The sequence below is a fragment of the Lonchura striata genome, chromosome 1 (genome assembly GCF_050655825.1).
Source record: "Lonchura striata isolate lonStrDom1 chromosome 1, ASM5065582v1, whole genome shotgun sequence".
In the NCBI taxonomy this organism is placed as follows: Eukaryota; Metazoa; Chordata; class Aves; order Passeriformes; family Estrildidae; genus Lonchura; species Lonchura striata.
In genome coordinates this window covers 25,768,303-25,789,369 of record NC_140703.1, presented here as the reverse complement: position 1 = coordinate 25,789,369, position 21,067 = coordinate 25,768,303, and the positions used below count along the sequence as shown (strand labels likewise).

General features: G+C 42.2%; 3 protein-coding genes across 4 annotated transcripts in view; 1 reads left to right on the top strand and 2 right to left on the bottom strand.

Moving 5' to 3' along the window:
• The window catches only part of CLDND1 (claudin domain containing 1), a 30,826-nt gene extending 17,768 nt beyond the window's left edge, over nt 1–13,058 (bottom strand). For both annotated transcript variants that reach the window (XM_085591550.1, XM_021548990.3), the window contains exons 1-2: nt 12,919–13,058; nt 11,858–11,953 (exon numbers count right to left, since the gene is read on the bottom strand). The gene's annotated coding sequence lies outside the window, so the exon portion shown is untranslated. The remainder of the gene's footprint in view (nt 1–11,857; nt 11,954–12,918) is intronic.
• Nucleotides 167–12,682, top strand: GPR15 (G protein-coupled receptor 15). The gene has a single exon (XM_085591492.1). The coding sequence runs from the start codon at nt 1,694–1,696 to the stop codon at nt 2,792–2,794; it is 1,101 nt and encodes a 366-aa protein (XP_085447618.1). The 5' UTR covers nt 167–1,693; the 3' UTR covers nt 2,795–12,682.
• A 3,049-nt stretch (nt 13,059–16,107) lies between the features above and the next one.
• On the bottom strand, nt 16,108–19,333 carry LOC110480729 (apovitellenin-1). Its single transcript, XM_021548894.3, has 4 exons — nt 19,212–19,333; nt 17,695–17,792; nt 17,173–17,332; nt 16,108–16,538 (listed from the first exon to the last, which is right to left on the bottom strand). Exons 2-4 carry the CDS (start codon nt 17,753–17,755, stop codon nt 16,439–16,441), a joined length of 321 nt encoding a protein of 106 aa, XP_021404569.1. The 5' UTR covers nt 17,756–17,792; nt 19,212–19,333; the 3' UTR covers nt 16,108–16,438.
• Between the last annotated feature and the right edge of the window lie 1,734 nt (nt 19,334–21,067).

Sequence of the window (21,067 nt, the reverse complement as noted above, 5' to 3'; positions counted from 1 at the left end):
ATAGCTGGACTCCACTAGTTCCCTACAGCTAGGAAGGCAGTTGTCTCTATGTGGGTGCTTATTAGATATCAGCATATCTACACATGAGCCAGTGGCCAGCTAAATACCCTTCCATTCAGCAGCCACTTGTTTTACAGCTGCTTCTGCTTTTCCAGGTGCCTGGAAGTTTACCAGGCACCTGCTGCACATAACCTGAGCACTGGCAGAGTGAATCTGAGTGCATCCAGAGTGCACTGGAGAGTCTAACGTGCTGAGCATGCAATTTGGAGTTGCTCTTTGCATGTGGAGACATGTACAGATGCAATCTGTCTCCCCAGGGATGGAGCAGGTACCAGGAGGCGATTTCTTCAAAGCTTTGAGAATGCTGGAGGCCTGCCTGGTCATGAACACACAGGTGGAAGGGAGAGGAAGGAGAAAATTAATTTATTTTTAGAAGAGAGGAAGGATGATGAAGACCAATAGTGTAGGTTTCAAATTCATGTGCACTGACAAAGCTGTAATGAATTCAGTAGTTTTAAAAATTAGTATTTCTGTTTCATTTATGCAACGCTGAAAGGGCTGTCTGTAAGTTAAGTCACAGCTGGAGCAATACTGATACTGCAAATGAAAGATGAAGGAAATCAGAGCCCATTAAGACAAGTGAGTGCTGTGTGTGAGAACAGCTCAAGAGCCACGCACGCTGTGCAGACAGAAGGAGAAGGAACAAACCACTGCTCTAGAGTCCAGGACTGCGGCTGTGTGGGGGATGGGAGCATCAAGTCACGTTTCAAATGACAGAAGACTATACAGAATATTGTAACATTGTTCTCAAAGTTTCTAATACGTTCCTAAAGTTGGGTGTAGTCCAGGTCTAGGGGAATTGGTGGGGCTGCAGGGCAGGAGGGGGCGCTGGCAGGGCAGCCAAGAGCAGCCAATTTAATATAAATTCATTAAGACTGCAGCTAATAAATATGGATTGGCTTTTTGTAATCTTCTATTTTCATTGTCATGAAAAAGTAGAAAAGCATTACTAAAAATGTTCTTTTTTGTTCTTGTTGTTTTATACCCTGTATCTGGGACTGATAAAGAACAACCAGCTACAGGGCAGAATGGATATAGGAGTTTTAAATGTTTATTCCTATACATATTCATGTGAGACAATTAGTTTCAAATGGAAAGCAACAATCATAAAGAGTCAAGTAAAGTAAAAATCTCCAAGCCTCGGGAAAGTCAAACTTGCCCTAACAAGCAGTTTATACAAAATGTTTTGAATATAGATAAAGGTTGGGGCACCTGAATTCACTGTTCTCAGTGTTCTTATAAGCTGGTACAATCTCACATTTCTTCAAACAACCAATATACTTTCCTAAAAACAGAAAAGTTCAGAATCTCAGAAACGACCTTTCCTCCACCTGAAGGAAAAGGAAAACCTGAAGCTGGAAAATGCAAAATTGAGATAGAATCAGTAAAACGAAATCTGATTTTTATAAAAGCCACAATGCATTTATTCTGAAGGCACGGGTTTGACTCATCAGATACTTTTGTTGCTTGTTCATTGACTATGCAATTGGGTAAAAGTGTACAAATTACCTCCCCACAAAACTGCTTTTCTGCTCCTCCCCGTTCTTCCCCTCCTCCCCACTCACTGATAAAATATTTTTAAAGACCTGGAAGGGGACGGTAGGGGAAGCTCAGAGCCTCCCTCAGAGAGAGGATGAGGACAGCTGGGTCAGAAATGGAACTCCCCCCGCTGTCATCCATGGCTACAGTCACGTTCAACTACGACTACTACTACGATGACCAGTGCCAGTACCAGCACCTGCAACATATGTCTACTTTCCTGCCTATCCTTTATAGTGCTGTGTTCCTGGTGGGCATTGTTGGCAACTCAATCCTGATAGCAGCCTTGGTCTTCAAGCGACGGGTCCAGAGGCTTATTGACATCTTTATCATCAACCTTGCTGCATCTGACTTCATCTTCCTCATCACACTGCCTTTCTGGGTGGACATGGAGGTGTCGGATGAGAGCTGGCGGGTAGGATCTTTCCTCTGCAAAGCTAGTTCCTATGTCATCTCAGTCAACATGTACTGCAGCATCCTGCTCCTGACCTGTATGAGTGCTGACCGCTACCTCGCTATCATGCACCCCTCTGTCGCACGGCGGGTCAGGACAAGATCCTATTCCAGAGCACTCTGCATCTGTGTCTGGCTGTTATCCTGCTGCTTAGGGGTGCCAACCCTTTTGTCCAGAGAACTGAAGATGCAATATGGAAAGACTTACTGCACAGACACAGCCGTGACAGAAGTCAAACAGATCATGTCACTGATGCTTTTAATCCTGGCCTTCTTCTTCCCACTGTTGAGTATCTTAACCTTTTACTGCTCCATCACCAAAAGACTCTGTGTGCACTATCAGAAGGCTGGGAAACACGATAAGAAACTGAGAAAATCCATCAAGATCGTCTTCATTGTAGTGGCAGCTTTTGTTGTCTCCTGGGTTCCTTACAATCTTTTCAAGCTTATGGCCATCCTTTTGCGACTCCTAAAGCAGCCTGACTGTTTTTCTGGCACGGTTGCCCAGCTGGGCATGAAGGTGAGCAGCCCTTTTGCGTTTGCTAATAGCTGTGCCAACCCTTTCATTTACTTTTTCTTTGACAACTACATTCGCAGAGCCATGCTCTGGTGCCTGTGCCCACAGGTGAAAATCAGCAGCAACAGCTCTGATACCCTGGACACCCACCTGAGCCATTCCTTATCCAATTTTGTGGCAGGAGAGTATGCCACCAGGAAGAGAAAGCGCTCTGTGTCGCTCTGACTTCAAGCTGGGACTGCTGAGGAAGGAACTTCTTCCCCCAAAGACAGCAGGAAAAGAAAAGGAGAAACAAGCAACAGAGACAAATGTAATGCAACCAGTGCTTCAGGTGGGAGGGATGTTGCTGCCTTTTAAATGCAGATAGATGGAAACTTTAACCACAGAATTACTTCACAGTGATTGCTGTGACAATGCATGGTGTGAATGTGAAAACATCATACCAAGAAATAGCTACAAATGCTTATGCTGGAACCCCAGTTCAAACTCCAGAAAAAAACCATGTGATTCAGTCAAGGCCTCTCTGGGACAAGCTTTGAACTTACGTGTATATAGGTTTTTATTCTGTGCAAGAGAAGCAACCTGGGTGTTTCTTTTTGGTTCCTAGGTTTCCCACAAATAATGCATGATATCCTCAAACCGACCTGATCGATCCTGGGATTTTGGAGGTTTTTTTAACTCAAAAATCCAATATTTTAATGAATTTGTGTGCTACCAGTTGTCATAACTTGAGTCGTGTGCATTTTAAATCTCAGCTTCTTATTACAGTATTAAATCTTTAGTTTTAATTGTAATAGTTAAAGTGTTTAGCCCCTTGGATTTCATAAAAAAACAGAACTTGAAGGCAAAGAAACCAGGAGAAAAGCAAAACCTTGCATTTTAAACTTTCTCTTAAAGAAAACAAGACTAACAAAAGCACACTTGTGCTTTTTAAGACTTTTTTTTGAGGACCTGATAAAATTTCTGATTGCTTGGGTCAGAACTAAAGCATCACTGCCTTCTACTAAGGAAAAGGACAAAGTGAGTTCTAGAGTGAAAGGTTACACACATGCAAACCTGCTAAAAGGCTTCAAAGGGAAGACAGCTATGTCAGCTAACACAGGTCATGGAAAAACTGTCTGGACAGCAAAGAAAAAGCCCTGGAGACTGGACGATGGAAATGAAATCCCTCTGATATTACTGCAGCATGTGTACATTCACTATGGCTTTTCTTTTCACACCTCTGTGTTTTCTAAACAACTGTACATGGGAATAACTCTTTTGAGTGTTACAAATAAATCCCGGTATTTGCATTTTGTATGGAACATGTTGAGCAGTTGAGCTGTTTCATGCCTGTGGAGAAACAAGAGCAGATCTCTCCAGGCAGTGCAAGCCTAGAAACCAAGGTGTGCACATCTTGCCCAGCACCCCAGGCAGTTCCACACTGGGCCACTGCTGGCAGAGCAGGTGGAGAGCTGGCTCTGCAGGCTCAGGGGAGGCACAAGTGTCTTTCAGCAATTGCAGAGTGCTCTCTGACACACAGTGGGATACTGAGATGGGGGTATCGCTGAGACACATACAAGCTTTTTCCTCTCCCTCCCCTTCACTGCATCTTGTTTGTTTCCCCCCTCACTACATTTTCTAAAACATTTTGTTTTTCTTCCTCCACATGACAGAATTTCCCTCCCACCCCCACCTAACTGCCCAACTCCTTTTTCAGGTTTACAGCTGTGTGAAGGACATCAACTGTTCCCAGACCTGCCAGTGTTTGAGAATGAGGCCAGTGTTGGTTCCAATTTTAAAGTTATGAAGTTTTAAATTTATTTGCAATCACCCTCAGAAACTTCTGTCTCTTCTCAATCTCCTATCTTCTTTCTAGCTTTACAAGTATATAACAAGAGATCAATTTTTTGTAGATAAACAAGACTAAGGTTTGCATTTCAACTAAGATACGATTTCTTTAATAGAAAAAAACAGTAAGTCACACTTGTTCATTATTTCTTCAATCCCTGCCCGAAGCGCTACAATACTTCAGAGTACATCCAATCTACAAGACTTTAAATAATTCTAGTTAGAGCTGCTGGTTTCTTTCTTTCTTGTTTTTTAATACTTCAAAATACCATATCGAATTGGAAAAATTACTAAGGAACTCCACCAAGATCTCATGTCTAAAGCTTTAGTTTCTGGAAATAAAAAATAAATTTGATACATATTGTCAGGCTTTAGGAGAATCATGTATAAATGCCACAGTGAATGCTCCAAATAAGCAAATAATTAAAATATATGAGGTAACTAATTCAGCAAAGGAAAACTTGCCAGATTCTTTCAGATTTTCATCCAAATTAGTATAACTTATTTTCTTGTGAACTGCAGGTCATTTGATACTTTCATGACATGGTAAATATTATTTCAATCTTTTCTTTTTAAAGAAAAGAAACCTATACTTGAACAGCTTTACCTCAGGAACTTTTACTATTCCATGTTAACATTTATTATTTGTTTGTTGGCATTTACATATCTTAGAATGATACTGAAATTATTGTGATTGAAAGTATTTAATGTGGCGGACTTGAATAATGTAACAGGATGCCTATTTTATACATGCTAAAAAAATTGAATTACAGTGAATTGGTTTGCTATGTAAAGTGGAAATAGTGCATTTCTGATATGACACCTGCAAAAACCATGGCAAGTAATTTGGATTGGGCTTTTTCCCCCCCCTAACTTCCATTATGCGAAAATAAATTCAGTAAGACTGCAGCTAATAAATATGGTTTGGCTTTTTGTAATCTTATTTCTACTTTCATTGTCATGAAAAAGTAGCAAAGCATTACTAGAAAATGTCAGTGAGTCTGGATGGGAACATTCATCTGCCCATCCCACAATAATTTTCATTATTTCAGAGACTCTTTTATACTACCTTAGAATTAAATCAAGACCTTTTGAGGTTTTTAATGAAAACAAATACAACACCAGTACCATCCTAAATCTAGAGGTTGGTGCACTTTCTTGAGGTGTGCACAATTAAAGCTGAAGTGACTTTTCTTCTTGATATAAATCAGGATCCTGTTAGATACATCTTTTGGTCTCTATTTTGGCTTGATTGAATCAGCAGTTTTCATAAATAAAATATTTCATCTCAACACAAAGAATAATTGTACCCGGACCTGATACTTGCTTAAACAGGCAAAGAATTTTTGCCCCCTTAATTTCAGCAGCAGATATGCTAACACTGACAGCTGCTCTACAGCTAAATGGAACTTTGTGTTGCAGAGGACTGAGAGAAAGTCACACAGGGAATAGTTTCAGACCCAAAATAAGCAGGGCAAACTTACAGCCCTCAAAACAAGAAAAGTGGTGTAGTCACTGTGTGGACTGACCCTCCACAAGTAATGCAGTGAAGATTGGCTCTTGGAAGCCAAGAGGAGAACTTCCACTGACTTAGATGCATCCAGATTTCATCTGCAGCTTCTTGTCCTGGCTCCTTTGGACTGGTTGGATGAAAAGCCCTGGCAGCCTGTCTGTGCCTCAGGTTTTTAATAGCGTGGACTACAAAAAGAACATTTCCTGACTTTGTAGCAATGTTGCAATGATATATTTGTTGACTGCTACACAGGGACAGGAAGGTCTTTGACAAAAGAAGGTTGGGGTTTTCTCCTCAGGTGCTTGCAGGGTATATTGTACAAAGAAACGTCAGCTCATGGGTGAGGACACTTACACATGCTCCTAACAGATACACTGTTACTACTGGAATACTAATTTTTCATCCCTGCAGGATCACTTACATTCGTGAGGTCAGCAGGGACTTGTGAGCAGATGTGCAAAGTGTGAGCACAAATCATTATGTGTCCTAAAATGTCTGACTGAAACACTTGGACTCAATGCTCTTAAAAGTCTTTCCCAAGCAAAATGGTTCTGTGATTCTTCTCTGGCTTAAAATGCTTCAACCAGTTAAGGAGGACATTTCACGGGAAGTGAAGAACAGAAAGCAGAGACCCACAATCCTGCAATGGAAAATCCATCACCGTGGGCTATTTACCAAATATGTCAGCATTCTGCACATTGTCAGGGAAAGGGATCAGCTCATGAACAGGAACAAAGAAAGAGCTACCTAAATTCACAACGGATGGAAACTGGCAATGAGTTAAATGGTCTCAGAAGTAATTACAATGTACCAAATATCACACTCAGAGGTGCCTGGGAACCTCTAGAAAACCAGAAAGGGCCCAAGATATCTCATCTAACATTTTAATATTGTACCACAAAGCCTGCAAGTAGTGCACTCTAGGTCTCAATAACAGCCCAAGCAGCTTCTCGGTTTGCAGGTGCAGGTGTTCAGTACGCTGCTAGAGTCTTGCTGCAAGTGACAGGATATTTTGGAATAATCCAGTCTCACTAAATGACTGAAGGGCTTTGGCCCCAAGCATCTGGGCTGCTAAGACTTGAGCTCATAATGAAGTAAAAGAATGCAAAATACGGGAGATGAGAAAGCAAGTGGATTGGAAACCAACAGCCTTCAAGAAGAAAGGCAGCCTTCTACCTCTGAGCTGGTAAAAAATTGCTGCCCAAGACCAGACTGTGTTCATTTTTTTTTTAATATGAGTCAAAATGTAGGGATTTTTTCCCCAATTCACCTGTAACAAATTGCAGCAGCTTTGGAAATTGAAGCCATTCTGGTTTGAAAGCCAACATGATAAATATCAATCATCTAAATAATGCATTGTGACCAAAATACATATTTTCAAACTTCAAAACAGTTTCGTTATTAGTAAGAGACCACATTCTTAGTCAGAATCTCCCACTAAATCTAGCAATTAAATATACGTCTGTGAGAGAAGGTCTGAAGTTTCCTTCATTCCCCTCACAGCTGTCACAAGGACCCTGCAGACCCCACAGAACACTCTTCCCACAGGTTCTGACAAGCAGTGGCTTGTCCCTGCATGCCTGCACCTGTTTCACAAGACCAAGGGCTCTCTTCACAATGGCCCATCAATCTTCCCCACCTTTTGGCCAGATGCCACTCACTTTGGCTAAGGACTATATAAACTGTAACTTTCTAAGACAACTTTGGTGAACCCCCATGGATGACGCAGATCTGTGTGGCTGGACCATTGCGGACTTCATCTCAGCAGTGGTAGCTATATTCCCCTTCCCCTTTTTTTCTTTCTATCCTTTATGTAATTTTTAGGCAATCAGGTGCAGAAGATTGCTTCTAGAATAACAAGAAGGCATTTTACAAATCTATGGAGTTTTCTTTCTCTGATTCATGAGTGAACTAATTAAACAGAGTCACTCCCTCTTGCTTAGAAGAGGATATAATGATTCTAGGGTGAATGCTTGCAACCTACCTGTCATTATCCCATTTGCTGTTGGCCCCTAATAAAGGTGTGTTTTGTTGTTATTAAACACATATTAAACTGATAGTCCCCTGTAGTTTGTCTTTTGCACTTTCGGGATGGGTTAATGGAGCATCACGACACCCCGCACGAGCGGATGGTGACAACATCCTCTGCTATTTACTTCTCACATTCTCTAGAGTACATGGGATTTTACAAGAGGCATCTCAGCAACAGATCTCAAAAAACAAAAGGCAAATGTTTCTCTTGAAATTTTAGCTGCTTTGAGGACGAGAGTAGGTCACAGGGAAGGTAAGGTGAGAATCCTATCTCAAAGAAAATGTTTCCCACAAGGTGAATTCAGAGGCTTTCATTTGTATTAGCTTCAGATGCTTTGCAAAGCACTGATATCCAGAAAAGGTGGCTACTCAGTTTCTAAACAGCAGATCCTTCAAAAGTGAAGTGGATTCAATAATATAATGAGATAACTGGATGCATCCAAATGTTACTAGTCAATTCTGGAAAAAAACCCAAACAAACAACCTTCTGTCTTTTACTGTGCAATGGAGTTCCCCAAATCTGATGCCCTCATTCTTTCTATGTTGCTAAAACTAGTTAATATGAATATAAAATAACAGCTGTTTCTCAAAGAATGCCCTTTCTTTAACCCTCAATTTGAGGCAAAGAAAACCAGACTATGAAACTGTGTGGCATCTGCTCAGAGAATGAAACTTGGTCAGTGGTTTTTAAATCCATCAGAATTTTCAATCTAGCTTTAAAACGGTTACACAAAATGCACGAAAGGTCAGATTTGAAATTCAAAGAGTGGCTTTTGCACTGAGAAACACCATGTATGCATAAACACAGCACAAATGTTTGCCATATATGGTACCATGCTCCTGACTTGACCACGCACATGACTTCCCTCTGCGCACTGCCTAAACAACTGGTCGACTATAACTACCATTTCCCCTGTAACTCACTCCTCTTTCCCTGCTCTGGAAACCATAGAAACTTCTACCCATGCCTCACACAGAGAAAACATGCAAACCATTACAAAAAAAAAGAAGATTTAAAAAAAGATAGAGAGAATAGAGGCTGGTGCATATTTGCTTTCACCTGTGTTTGAACCTGTGGTAGTTACCCACCATGGGTACCATCATGCCACCTAAAAGGTGTTGCAAGTAAGAGTAGAAGCTTGGTACCTTTCAGGAGACACATATATGTACATAAGCTTCTACTCTCCTCATAATCGGGCAGGACACTACGGATAAAGAGGTGCTGAGAAGCAAAGAGGGCAACAAATGCACTGAAATGTGCAGTGGCGTGCCCAAAACCTCAGCTCTAGATAAGGTGTCAGGTGTAATGAAATCTAATCAAAGTACATGGTACTTCTGACCACTTAGAAACACAACCAAGTAATTGAAAAACTTCAGATACCTCACCAGAAGAGAGAAGAAACCTTTGGAAAAATCTAGAGCTAGAGAAGAGAATAAACCTTGAACAACCCTAATAATCCCCTAGTTTCCAGGAGTCATGTTTTGGCAACCACATTGATGGTACTGTGACACACACTTTTGCACAGCCACTCAAGAGGCTGCAACCCTCCTGAGGCTATTAAAAATGTCTGAAACCCCTGCTGATTCATAAAGGAGAGGTAACTCTTCTACTCTTCTAATTTTAACTACTTGTGAACTAGACTAATGATTCTTAAAAGTCCTTATTTCCACTGTTGTCCAGATAAATACCAATTACTTTCAATATGGAAACTGCTGGTTTTGTTGAAAATCAACTGGAATTTTATATTATTATCTTAAAGAAAACTGGGGTTTGGCTGACTGAGAAGACCAAAAGCCTAACTCACAGACTACCCACCCAGTAATGAACCCAGCTGGATTAGTGTGTCTCTTACAATTCATGCTAATGGTCTCCAAAAGCTCTGAAGCCCCATGAAACTCATAATTCTGTGGCCTCACATAGAGAGAGGAGCCATCCAAACAGTGCTCCCAGCTGTGCTGCTGGACTGGATTTCCTGATGCTGCTGGCTGCACTTTCCTTAAAGTGCCTTTAAGCAACTTGGATGAAGTGTAGGACAAGGTCATGGTGATTTAGGCATCTCTGTTCCCTGCTCTTCCCTTGTGGCTGTAAGGACAGGATAAACTGTAGTGTAAAAACACAACAGCTGAAGTGTCTGCTAACTTAGTACCAGTAAACAGGTAGTTATCCTTTTTTGCAGGATAACTACCAGGTTTTTCATGTTCATGGAGAGGACGAACAGTGACATGCATCTTCTTCCTTTTTATCTGAAAAAAGCAAACCTGACTGCAGGCAGTCATCTGGTTCACTAAGAGCACACACTTAACAGATTATTTTTCACATGTATCTGTCAAAACCCATAAGGGTAGGTAGCCATCCTTTGTCCTCAGAACTCACAAAATTCACTGAAAATTATGAGATGCCATGCCAAATCTATTCAGAGGTTCCTTTTATTTGCTTTTTAACTTGTAGGTTTACCCTTTAGCCACACACTTTCCTTGCACATGCTGGAAGGGAAATAATCATTCCTTTAAAAGGAAAGCTGAAGGGTTTTGAGGATATAGCCACCTATTAGCATCACACATAGTCAGTCCACTCAGGGAACAGCCATGCTGCCACATACCAATTTAGGCACTTCAAAACCAGGGTTTTTTTTTTACTCAGTTATTTAAGTCAGGTCTGAGATTTGCTTCATCAAGGGAGTCAGTCATAAACCCTGGTACCCTGTGGGGGAAAATATGCGTCAAGGACTGAAGTACTTTCTGTATTCATGCTCCATATTTTGATTTTACATGTTATAAGTCTGTAATGTCTTCATTACCTGCCAGCCCTCTATGGTGGATAGCTGCCAATGAGCTGCCCAAAAAACTTCTAACAGTACCCCTAGTGTTCTTGTCTTTTGTCTTTGGATACAATAATTTTTCTCTAGGTTTACAGATGACAATTGCCTGCACCATATTTCTAACACTGCACATGAACTAGCAAAAATTACTGACCTATGGTGAGTCAATTCAACAGAGAAATATTTCTTTTCCTCTCTCCCTCACCCCCACAGTGAACCCTCCTCAATAATATATGATGGAGCAAACTGCACTTACAACTGAAGTGGAAAATTTTTAAACCTAACTGCTATTAAGAAGTCCAAAGAAGAAGAATGGAGTTTATACGAACAAAGGCTGTTTTTAGAAACACAGCTAATCAGATTAATGACTGTTTTGGACGAAGTATTGCTTCCCAATAAATAGATAAGTATTATGTGTCATGTGTACACATGTTGATTTTATATAATAGATTTTCTTTTTCTGGAGTATCAAAGTACTATTTGGAAAAATGGGTAACTCCAAATAAAATTATAATTTTCTCCCTCCAGCAAAGTCTACCAGTTATTTTTACAAAATAGGACTTCTATCAAGTCAACCTTATAATTAGAATAATAAAAGATCATTTGAAATCTAAAAACCACAAGCCTTTTCGTGACCAGAAAAGGTTTAATTAGCTACTCAGATTGCTAAAATAATTGTATGTAGCTCCAACTATTTTTGCCACCCAAAAAGAAGAAATAGGAGGCTTCCCACTTTCATGCTGAGCAAGGCAGCTCAGAAATATGGACAACTTAAAATGCTGAATTAGCCAACAGCCTCAGTGGCAGTTTAACTGACAAAAGGCAGCATTAAACTAAGGACAAAACAGCCAGTGGCCATTAAAAAGGTTTGGTTTTTGTGGGTTTACTTCCTTAAAAAAAAAAGAAACCAAACAGAAACAAAACCAAAAACAAAACAACAAAACTTTGGATTTAATTGACCACAGCTGAGAACAGATTACTCCTGCAGGTCACACAGCCACGTTGGCTGTTTTACAGTCCTGTGCCCTCCAAGCGTCAAAGCCGATCTGAGCACAGCATTTGGAAGGAAGCGAAGGCTGCTGAAGGAAAGATTACCTGGGGGGATCTGTGCTCCACTCCAAAGAGAGCAATCCTTCACTGGCAGCACTTTTAATATCAGGCACCACCGAGAAATGCAAGAGACAGTGAAGCCTTTGGAAAGAAGAGAAAATGTTACAATCAGGAAAAAATAACCGTCTTGAAGTATTTTTTCTAAGTAGGGAACTTAATCCATTTGTATTCAAATACTGGGTCACCCACATATTTTCTCTCACATCTGAAGTTTTTTTCTCCCAAGTGAACTGAGAATAAAATAGCCCCAAAACCAAGATTTGAACCCGTTCAACAAGGATGCTACTGTAAACCTGGAGATAGGAAGCTCTGGATATAAAGGTGAGTATAAACAATCTGAGCTCTTCACTGACATGTACAGCAGCTTGTACTTGTAAATATTTCTTCTGTTAAGATCTTCAGGAATCAGTGTATGTCAGGGTTGATAGCAAATGTTCTTTAAACCATTTCCAGATACACTCCTGTATGTCAGTGAGCAGGTTAATGCTTCTCCCACGAGGCACAGTGTGTACCTGATGCTGTGGTGTACATCTGAACACCACCATGTTATGGCACTGGGAAACTTTAATAAAGCAGTTTTATCACAGGTACTGTTGAAACAGTATGGAATTGTGCTGCAATTTTCTAGGTTTTTGAATAGCAAACCCATAAACATTTTAAGAAACATTTCACAAAGAAACACTTTGAGAAGTGGCCTTACATGAATCGCATATCACCTCCAAATCTAAATATAAAGAAATCTGCAACATGGGATTATCTAACCCGGCACACCCTTTCTCCCCCACAAAAAAAAAAAAAAAAAAAAAATAACCCTGGGTCTGCAAAGTACAGCGTGGTCACTACACACCCAGATGAAAGGAACCCCCACCTCTCGGGTGAGCGCTCAGGTAAGCAAACAAACACATGCGAAAAACTTTCTGTGTATTACGGAAACAACATTCAAGCCCTCCCCACCCTCCCCAGCTGCAGCTTCTCAGCCCCAGCCCGGCCCGTGCTGAAACCCGCTTCCCATTCCACGGGGTCAGGCGGCCCCGGGGAGAATTTACCTGTCCCAGCCTCACCAAAGAGTGGGATTATGGCTGTAAAACTGCTCCTCCCTTCCTCCAGCCACTCCTGCCCGACTCCCGCCTCCCTGAGCATCCCCGGCCGGGCTGGGGACCCCTTGTCCTCCTCCCCAGGCAGCTCCCGCCCCCCGAGCGTGCCTGCTCTCCCCGTGCGGCGCCGGGAGCCCGCGGGGGATGGGGGGAGCCGGCGACATCGCGTGCGAAGCGGCGGTGCCGCTCTGAGTCAGCGGCCGCAGCGCGGGCGGCAGCGGCGCTGGCTGGTCCCGCCGCCCGGCCGGCACGCAAGGCTCCGCTGGCCCGCCGAGCCCGCCGCAGGGAACGCCACCGCAGCCGCCCGCCGCCTCCTTGCGCTTCTTCCTTGCCGACTGCAGCACCCCGTTTGTGATTTTGGCGTTGACGTGTAAAATCTGGGAAAGCCTCTATGCGAAAAGCCCGCGGGGAAAGGCAGAGCGGTCAGAACGATGTCAGCTCTGCGCCTTAGCGCGCGTCCCGCATCTCAGCCTGCTCCTTCCCCTCGCTGTGCCTGCCCGCACAGCCCTCACCAGGGAACAAAAACTGCGGCGCTGAGATGGAATGTCTGCGTGTGTGTAGGTGTGAGTACCAGCCATCAGTTTCAAATATTTCACGAGACTTTTTCCAGTCCTTGCCTTCTCAAACATCCTGTGCTGGACTTTCTGTTGCCGAAGGACTTGGGCTGTTCGCGGACGAGGGCAGCAACCATTGCTCAAAGCAGCGCAGAGCCCGAGGCGTGCGTTCCCTTAGCATTAATTAGTGATTTTTCCAAGCGTTAGAGGCGAGGGGAGCTAGGAAGTGTAAAAGCCATCAACAATCTGAGCCACTGAAAATGGTATCAAGTACCCACCATAATAAATACTTTTCAAGAAAGGGTGTTTTTTTGCAGAAATCATGAGCACCTGAGGGGGTTATTCCCCCATCTCAGAAACAACAGAAACTTGACATTTCTTAAGATTTCATTTTAATTGACTCAGTTGAACCAGTTAGACCACTAGCTTTTCCAAATCTGCGAAGTGAATAATAATTACTCAACAAGAAAGTTTCTATGACATGAATCTCACTGAAAGGAATGCTTCATTTATGAAGCCTCCCCAAGAATCTTGAAGCACTCAGTGAACTCTGCAACAGACATCACTGGGAATTGATTTCTGTACATATTTTTAAAAGAAATTACAGATTAATCTGTTTATTCTAATTGAGAATTGAGAGTAGATATGAAATACTTTGACATTGAGATATAAAATGGCCCTCTCATTACATGTCCCATTAATTTGTCCCAGGGTCCTTTTCGGGATAAAAATATTTTTTTCCTCCACCCAATTGCAGCCTGAATGTTGTCTCAGCTGCTAGTTTCTGTCTTAAAGGGGAAGGTTGAGGCAGTGGAAGGTTGTCTACTTCTGTCTTAAAGGCAGTGGAAGGCTATCTACTTTGCTCTTCATAGGTTGCCGCAGATTGTAGATTGTACAAGATATTAACTACCTGGAAGGTTTTCTACTTATTTTTTTTCAAGTGTAAAAATACATAGATAACTAACTACATGATCAGGAGCTTGAGTACAAACAAACACAGAGATCTACAGTCTGATTCTGTTTTGCCCATGTGCTAAAATCAGACATCAAACTGCTGTTCAGGATTCATCTGGCTTGGATTTTCTGGACGTTACATTACAAAGAAGCAAAAGGATAAAATTAAGTGCACTTAACAAAATGTAGACTTTGTTACATTTTAGCACAGAATTCATGCCAGCTACTGTGCTGCTCCAGCTGTGCAGTGATACAATACAGAAATACCACTGCATTGCATTGGTGAAGTCACACAATGACTCAAAATGATACATGAGGACCCCTATACTTTCCAAAACCTTTTCCTACTCTTTTTATACAAGTAGATTGAAAAGGCTGAAGTGCTGATTTCCAGGACACCAAATTCTAAAGAAATAAATACTTTTGAAATGTCAGAAGAACAAGCTCTATTCTGAGAAAGTTCAGAATGCTGAATTATTCCTTGGGACAAGAGAGGATTTTAGTTGCATGGCTTCTCCTTTTAAGTGTTATATTTAGGAGAGGAAAAAAAATATTGAAGAGACACATGGGAAAAAAGCAGGGAGGAAGTCATCCCTGTAGCAAAAGAGCTAAAGGACCTACCTAGATTTTTCATGTGGTAACTCTTCTTATCAACCAAAAACCATCTGCTTTTCTGAACCTCCTCCTAAATACTGGTCCATTTATGTCATACATATGCATGTTTGTTCATTGTGGCCAGAGAAGCACAGACTGTATAAGGAATAGGAGCACCAATGAATAAACCTGCAAAACATCTCTGCAGAACTGGTGAAGCCACTACAGATGGAAGAACTTGCTGCTCTCCTTGGGGACACTGATTTCCTTATGATTGCACATGGTAAAAAGGAACTGCTGGGACAAAGGAAATGGAAAATGAAGGGATTTTATTCCAGGCAAGTGGTTAAGTGCAAGTTTATCACTAATCTGACTGATAATTAAAGAAACAAAACAAAACAACAAAATAAGGGTCTGCTTTAGCCTATGCCACAGTCTCCCACTGTGATTTCAGAAAAATTGCCTACTTGCTTCTGCTTGCTAAATGAGAAAGCAGATTGATTTCTTTGTCCAGTGTGGGCATCTGGGCTGATGCAGTTACATGGGACTGATGAGGACCTGCTAGGTCTTCATACACAGTGCTGGGCATAGGTGTCCTCTCATAAACTGGTCAAGATAGAGAAAAAATTTCCACTCATTTCTCCTTTGGAAAAGTTCATTCAGTAGCATCTCTGGCTGACCAATGAGATACACTTCCAAAGTCCTGTTTAGGTTGATGGACAGTTCAATTTACTTGCACTTGTTTTCCCAAATTATCTGAAATCTTCAGACATAAGATACAGGAGCACCTACTTTCTTCCCACCTAACCAAGGAGCACAATCAGTTGCACAATCAATTGTGGCTAATCTGAAAGATGCTCAGGTAGTGCCTCCTTCACCTAAGAAGAATATGAGCTTAGTTAAAAGTGCCTGAACACTCAGGGTTGTTAGCATTGCCTACAAAAACTCCTTGTGAATCACAGCTATGTTCTCAGCAGAATGGGATGCCAAGGCGAGTCAGATTCCACAATGGTCAATACAAACAAGAAACTTAAGGAAGTGTAACAACCAACATTTTTTTTTATTAGAGGGGCAATGACCAAGCCATACAGGAGGAATTAATTTTCAAGATTTGGCTACAGAAGAACTCTACAATTGCTATATTGCCTTCCCCATGCCCAGATGCTCGATTTTTTCCGGGGGAGGCTTCAGCAGATGCCTTCAGCAGATGCCTTCCCTCTTTTGGTCTTTGAAGGTGGGTTCCCTCTAGTGGCATTAAGAGGAGCATCGATTCTGTCTTATTGACTAATCTTGGTCCGTAGGAGGGGAAGGGGGAAAGGACACTGTAGGGTGTTACACACATCAGGAAACACTGACTTGTCTTCACTTGGCTAATAGCCAAGGACTCTTGTGTACCACAGGCTCTTTATTTTTTCAACCAGCTGTTCAAACATTATACTGACTTTATTTGCTTCTTTGGCGATTCTCTGTCTGCAGGAGACAACAGAGTATGTGGTAAGATACACAAGTATGTGAGGGTAATCCCCATCTGCTGTAGTTACCACTCTGCCTGTCATCGAGAGTGCAGAGCTCCCCAGCAGTCCTAGAGGGGCTTTCCTCAGAAAACAGGAATAGACAGTACATGTGTGCTATGAGTTACATGAAACTGTCTCTAGGGTGATTATACTTTCCCTTTTGTGAGGAAACTCATTCCTCTGCCTTGAGCAATAGATATGCACAGGTAGAGCCAGGTCTGTTAATATTGCATCAAGTTGTCCTGGCACACTGAGTACTCAGCCCCTCACAGCACTGCAGCACCCTTCCAGAGGAGCTGATTCCCCACCAGCCAGCAGCCTCCTCCCTCCCTACCCACAGATAAAGAGCAGTCAGTATCTCCCATCCCTGTGTACAATGTGCCTCCCTGGGAAGAGCTTTCACCAGCAGACCATATCACCTCACTCTCCCTTCCACCACCTGGCTCCCTTGGTACATCAGGCTTTGGTTGCTGATTAATTTCCCCTTGGATCTCCCCATGGAGATAGCTGATGAATCTGTTCTTTCTCCCACACCTCCCTCTCCCTTTTCATACTTGGCTGTTGGAGTGTTAGTACAGAGCTTTCCATACCTGGCTGCAATAACTGTTGGACTCTGGACAGTATCCAACAAGAACTGACTGACTTTAGGGGACACCTTGTTCACAGCTTCATAGAAGTAAGATGCAATAGTCTCAGGGATGGCCAGCAACTCACGACGGTCTTTGTCAAAGATGGACTTGGATTGCACTTCTGAGAAAAAAAGGCAAAACCCCATGAAGCTTCTCATGTGTCTTGTATCTCTGGTATCTACCCTCAGGTGCAGGGGAAGAGATTTGAAATTCTGAGATTTAGAACCTATCCCAGAATTTGCTCTACAGCATTCAGCATCCCCTCTTCACCCAGTCCTGGGTATCTACATCACATGGCAGAGTATTTGCACCAAGCACGGGCAGTTTTCATGCCAGGTTTCTACTGATTTGTTCCATGCTGCCAAGCACTGTGTATTCATCATCTTCAACTGAATTATTTGGTTTCAGTCCTACTTCACGATGCATGAGAACCTGTAGAGCTGAGATTTGTCTCAGGCAAACAGCAAAGCTTTTCACACTTACCAGGGAGAGTGGTGCTAAGGAGCAGAATCAGAGCTATCACCAATGCCCTGGATTGCAGCATGGTTTGAGTACCAGTTCTGCTCTCTACACAGAGAGACCTGCAGGAATCAGCATACAGTGTTTGGGTTGTTTTCAGAGAAATAAAATATGTTGGTTAAACACCAGATTTTTGCAACACACCTAACCAATAAATAAAGACAAGAACAGAAAGATCATGTGCATTTCCTCTGAAGAAGTGAGAAAAAGGCAGTATAAAATTGTTTTCCTTTTCTTTGTATATTCACAAATATCCACAATAATAATTTTCAGAGCTCAAAGAAATATGGGCAGTTAAAGCTAGTTCTTTTATAGGAGAACTAAAATCCCATTTCAGCACTAAGCAAACCAGTAAAAGTGCCAGAAGTCAGAAAAGGTTTCCTACATGTTTAAGTACATCTGAAAAAAAAAAAAAATCATATTGTGTGATTTCTTAGTTTGATTTGTTTTGGTAAATTGCTCTAAAGAACATTGTGCTAGTAAGTACATCACATACAAAGTGACCCAGTGATCTGAGTACTTTGTCTTGCTTTAGTTGAGGAAAGTCCCAAGTTGCTAACTAGGTTCCCTTGTCTTTTTCAGTCTGCAGCAGACAGTAGCCTAAGCAGAACAAGTTCCCAAAAGTGAGAAAATGCAAAATTTAGCTTAATCTGACTTCCTTTACTTTGTCTTTAAAAAAGTCGGAATTGGAGAATTGAAAATTTGCTACTCGGTACACTGAAAAATAGGACACTACATCTAAAAAAGCTTTCAAACACACTGCACTTGAAAAGTTGTTTATAAATTAAAATTGATTTATGCCCCTAATTAGAGGGCTGCATCACTCAGAGCAACATGAAGACAACTTTGAACATAGGAATTACAAAGGCAAGATAGGCTGAAAGTCTATTATATGTGAATGCTTTGCTAAATCCTGTACCAGGTGGTTACAAATCAATGTTCTGTCTTATACCCCCAGTAAGGAGATTTCCATCCATTTTTATTTCCTTCTGTGCAGATTACCTCCAAAAGCTACCACCCAGTTCACTGGATGTTTGCACAGTTGCTCCTTTATTACCCTTCCTTGATTTTTAATCCCAGAGTCAGTTTTTCTCTGTGTACACAAAAGGCAGAAATTTGCTTCCCAGGAGCATGAATAGGTGTTTTTACCTGCTTTAGAACCTGCAGTCCCTGTGGTGAAGGCAACTGAGAAAAGATAATGTATCTCCCAACACTGAAATTCTGCAACTCCCATCATGGGCTTGACCCTCCTATGAGTATCTTACGGAGCATCCATCACTCAGCTTCAGAACAGGTGACCCCAGGTACCCCCACCCTCCTTATTTCAGCACCATTCCTGGCTATGGAGCTTTAGAAGGGCTCACACTTTGGTTTGCAGTTGGAGATGGGGCAGAATAGAAGACTAGCTCCACTCACTTGTCTATGAGCTAGATACACCAGTCACAAAGTCCAAGCCACCCAGAACAGAGTTCAGTTCTTACCTGTCCTGCTTTCTCTCTTTCTCAGGCCCAAGCTGAGGTAGGTGCTTGTCTGAGACCCCGGCATTTATGCACAGCTAATATAGTGGTAGCAAGGGGTCAAAGGTCCTGCTTTGTTTCCCCATTTGCTCTTTTGCAAGCACATCCAGCTCAGTGGGATAGGCAAGAAGCTGTGGAGGACTCTGGACCTGTTATTGAGATTTGGTAATGGAGGGTCAGTCTGACCTGAGCCCAAGAGATGTGGAAGGCAGCTTCTGGGTCACTGAGCCCCCTACTTTTGCAGGCAACCATGTCATAGAGGCCCCTTTCATAAACTGACCAAACTCCACATTAATAGCAGCTAGAGCTGGGCTAAAGTTTGCTCCCACTCTTCCCGCGCTCGAACCCCACTGCTCTGACTGTTTGCACTTACCTGCATTAGTTACACCAGTTTCCTCTCCATTTACAGCAAATGCATTAACCAAATTGTGCACAGAGGTGTGCACTCCTCTCATGGTTCTTTCCCCGTGACAGACTCTTTTTTGCACGGGCTGGCTAGATGAGAATACATCTGAGACAGCTGTCAAAATTATGGGTTGGACTCAATGACTTTAAGGTCTCTTCCAACCTAGTCATTCTGTGAATTCTGTGAACTTACCAGGAGGAACATCCAGCTACAGGATCCCCAGCCCACGAAACACAGAGACGTTAGAGCAGATCCAGAGGGGCACAAAAAATGATCTTGGGGTTGAAGTACCTCTCCCATGGGGAAAGGCTGAAAGAACTGGGACTGTTCAGCCTGGAGAGAGATCTCCAGGGAGATCTTATTGCAGCTTTTCAATACTTAGAGGGTTCTTATAAGAAACACAAAGACTCCACCAAGATTTGTATTGACAGGAGAAAGGGAAACAAGTTTAAATTGAAAGAGGGTAGATTTAGATTGGATTCAAGGAATAATTCTTTACTGTGAGGGTAGTGAGACACTGGAACAGAAGTTGTGGACACCGGAAGTACTCAAGGCCAGGCTGGATGGGGCTTTGAGCAACATGGTCTAGCAGAAGGTATTCCTGCCTAAGGCAAGGGCAGGCATCTCTTACAAGAGATGATCTTGTAAGGTCCCTTCCAACACAAACCATTCTTAAGATTCTCTGGTAACATCTCCCAAGGCTCCCCAGTCCCAGTCAAAAAGTGGCTGCACTGTTGCTGTGGGGAATGTTTTCCCGTAACTCATGTTCCAAGTGCCTCTTGGGTCGCCAGTACGTCCTGTCACTTGTGTTTGGCACAGGGGCAAGAGATAGAAAGGCTGCAACATTGAACTACAAAGGGCATCAGCTGGGGGAATGGGAGGACAGAAATTAAGCCCACTGTGTGAGACCCAACAGATTTCCATTCTTATGTTGAACACTTATTTATTAGGTGACTCTCACATGTGGGAAATGTGAAAAGCTCAACCAGTATCTTAATTTTATCTTTCTAGAGGACTTTTCCTCTCATGGTGCACCAAGTGCTTTAGAACCAAACAGTAAGCGCTCTCTCATTCTCTCATACAGACACGGCAGACATGGCAGCCAAGCTACAATGAGTCACATCATTGAAGAGGGCTGTGAGTGGTTCCAGACGTTTTCCCACTCTAGGTATTTATCCAAATGATCTTTTTTCTTAAAAAACAAATTTTAAAAAGTCTCCCAAAAGAAGGAAAAAAAATCCCACATACAAGCAAACCATTTTGAATTTTTGTCCAAAAAAAAATAACAACAGAAGACTCTTACTGATGTGTAAAAACATTAACTCAAGAAATAAGAACAGACACTTTTCAGTTCCACTTCTGGTGCAAACACTAAAAAGCAATTTATGTCAGAGAAAGAACACACTAGAGCAAC

What these genes read in the sequence shown, in the direction of transcription:
- LOC110480729 (XM_021548894.3), bottom strand. Translation starts at nt 17,755, where the DNA reads ATGCTGCAATCCAGGGCATTGGTGATAGCTCTGATTCTGCTCCTTAGC. An exon ending in CCTTAGCACCACTCTCCCTG is followed by an intron (nt 17,333 to 17,694) that starts GTAAGTGTGAAA and finishes TTTTTTTCTCAG; the next exon opens with AAGTGCAATCCAAGTCCATC. An exon ending in CCAACAGTTATTGCAGCCAG is followed by an intron (nt 16,539 to 17,172) that starts GTATGGAAAGCT and finishes TGTCTCCTGCAG; the next exon opens with ACAGAGAATCGCCAAAGAAG.
- GPR15 (XM_085591492.1), top strand. Translation starts at nt 1,694, where the DNA reads ATGAGGACAGCTGGGTCAGAAATGGAACTCCCCCCGCTGTCATCCATG.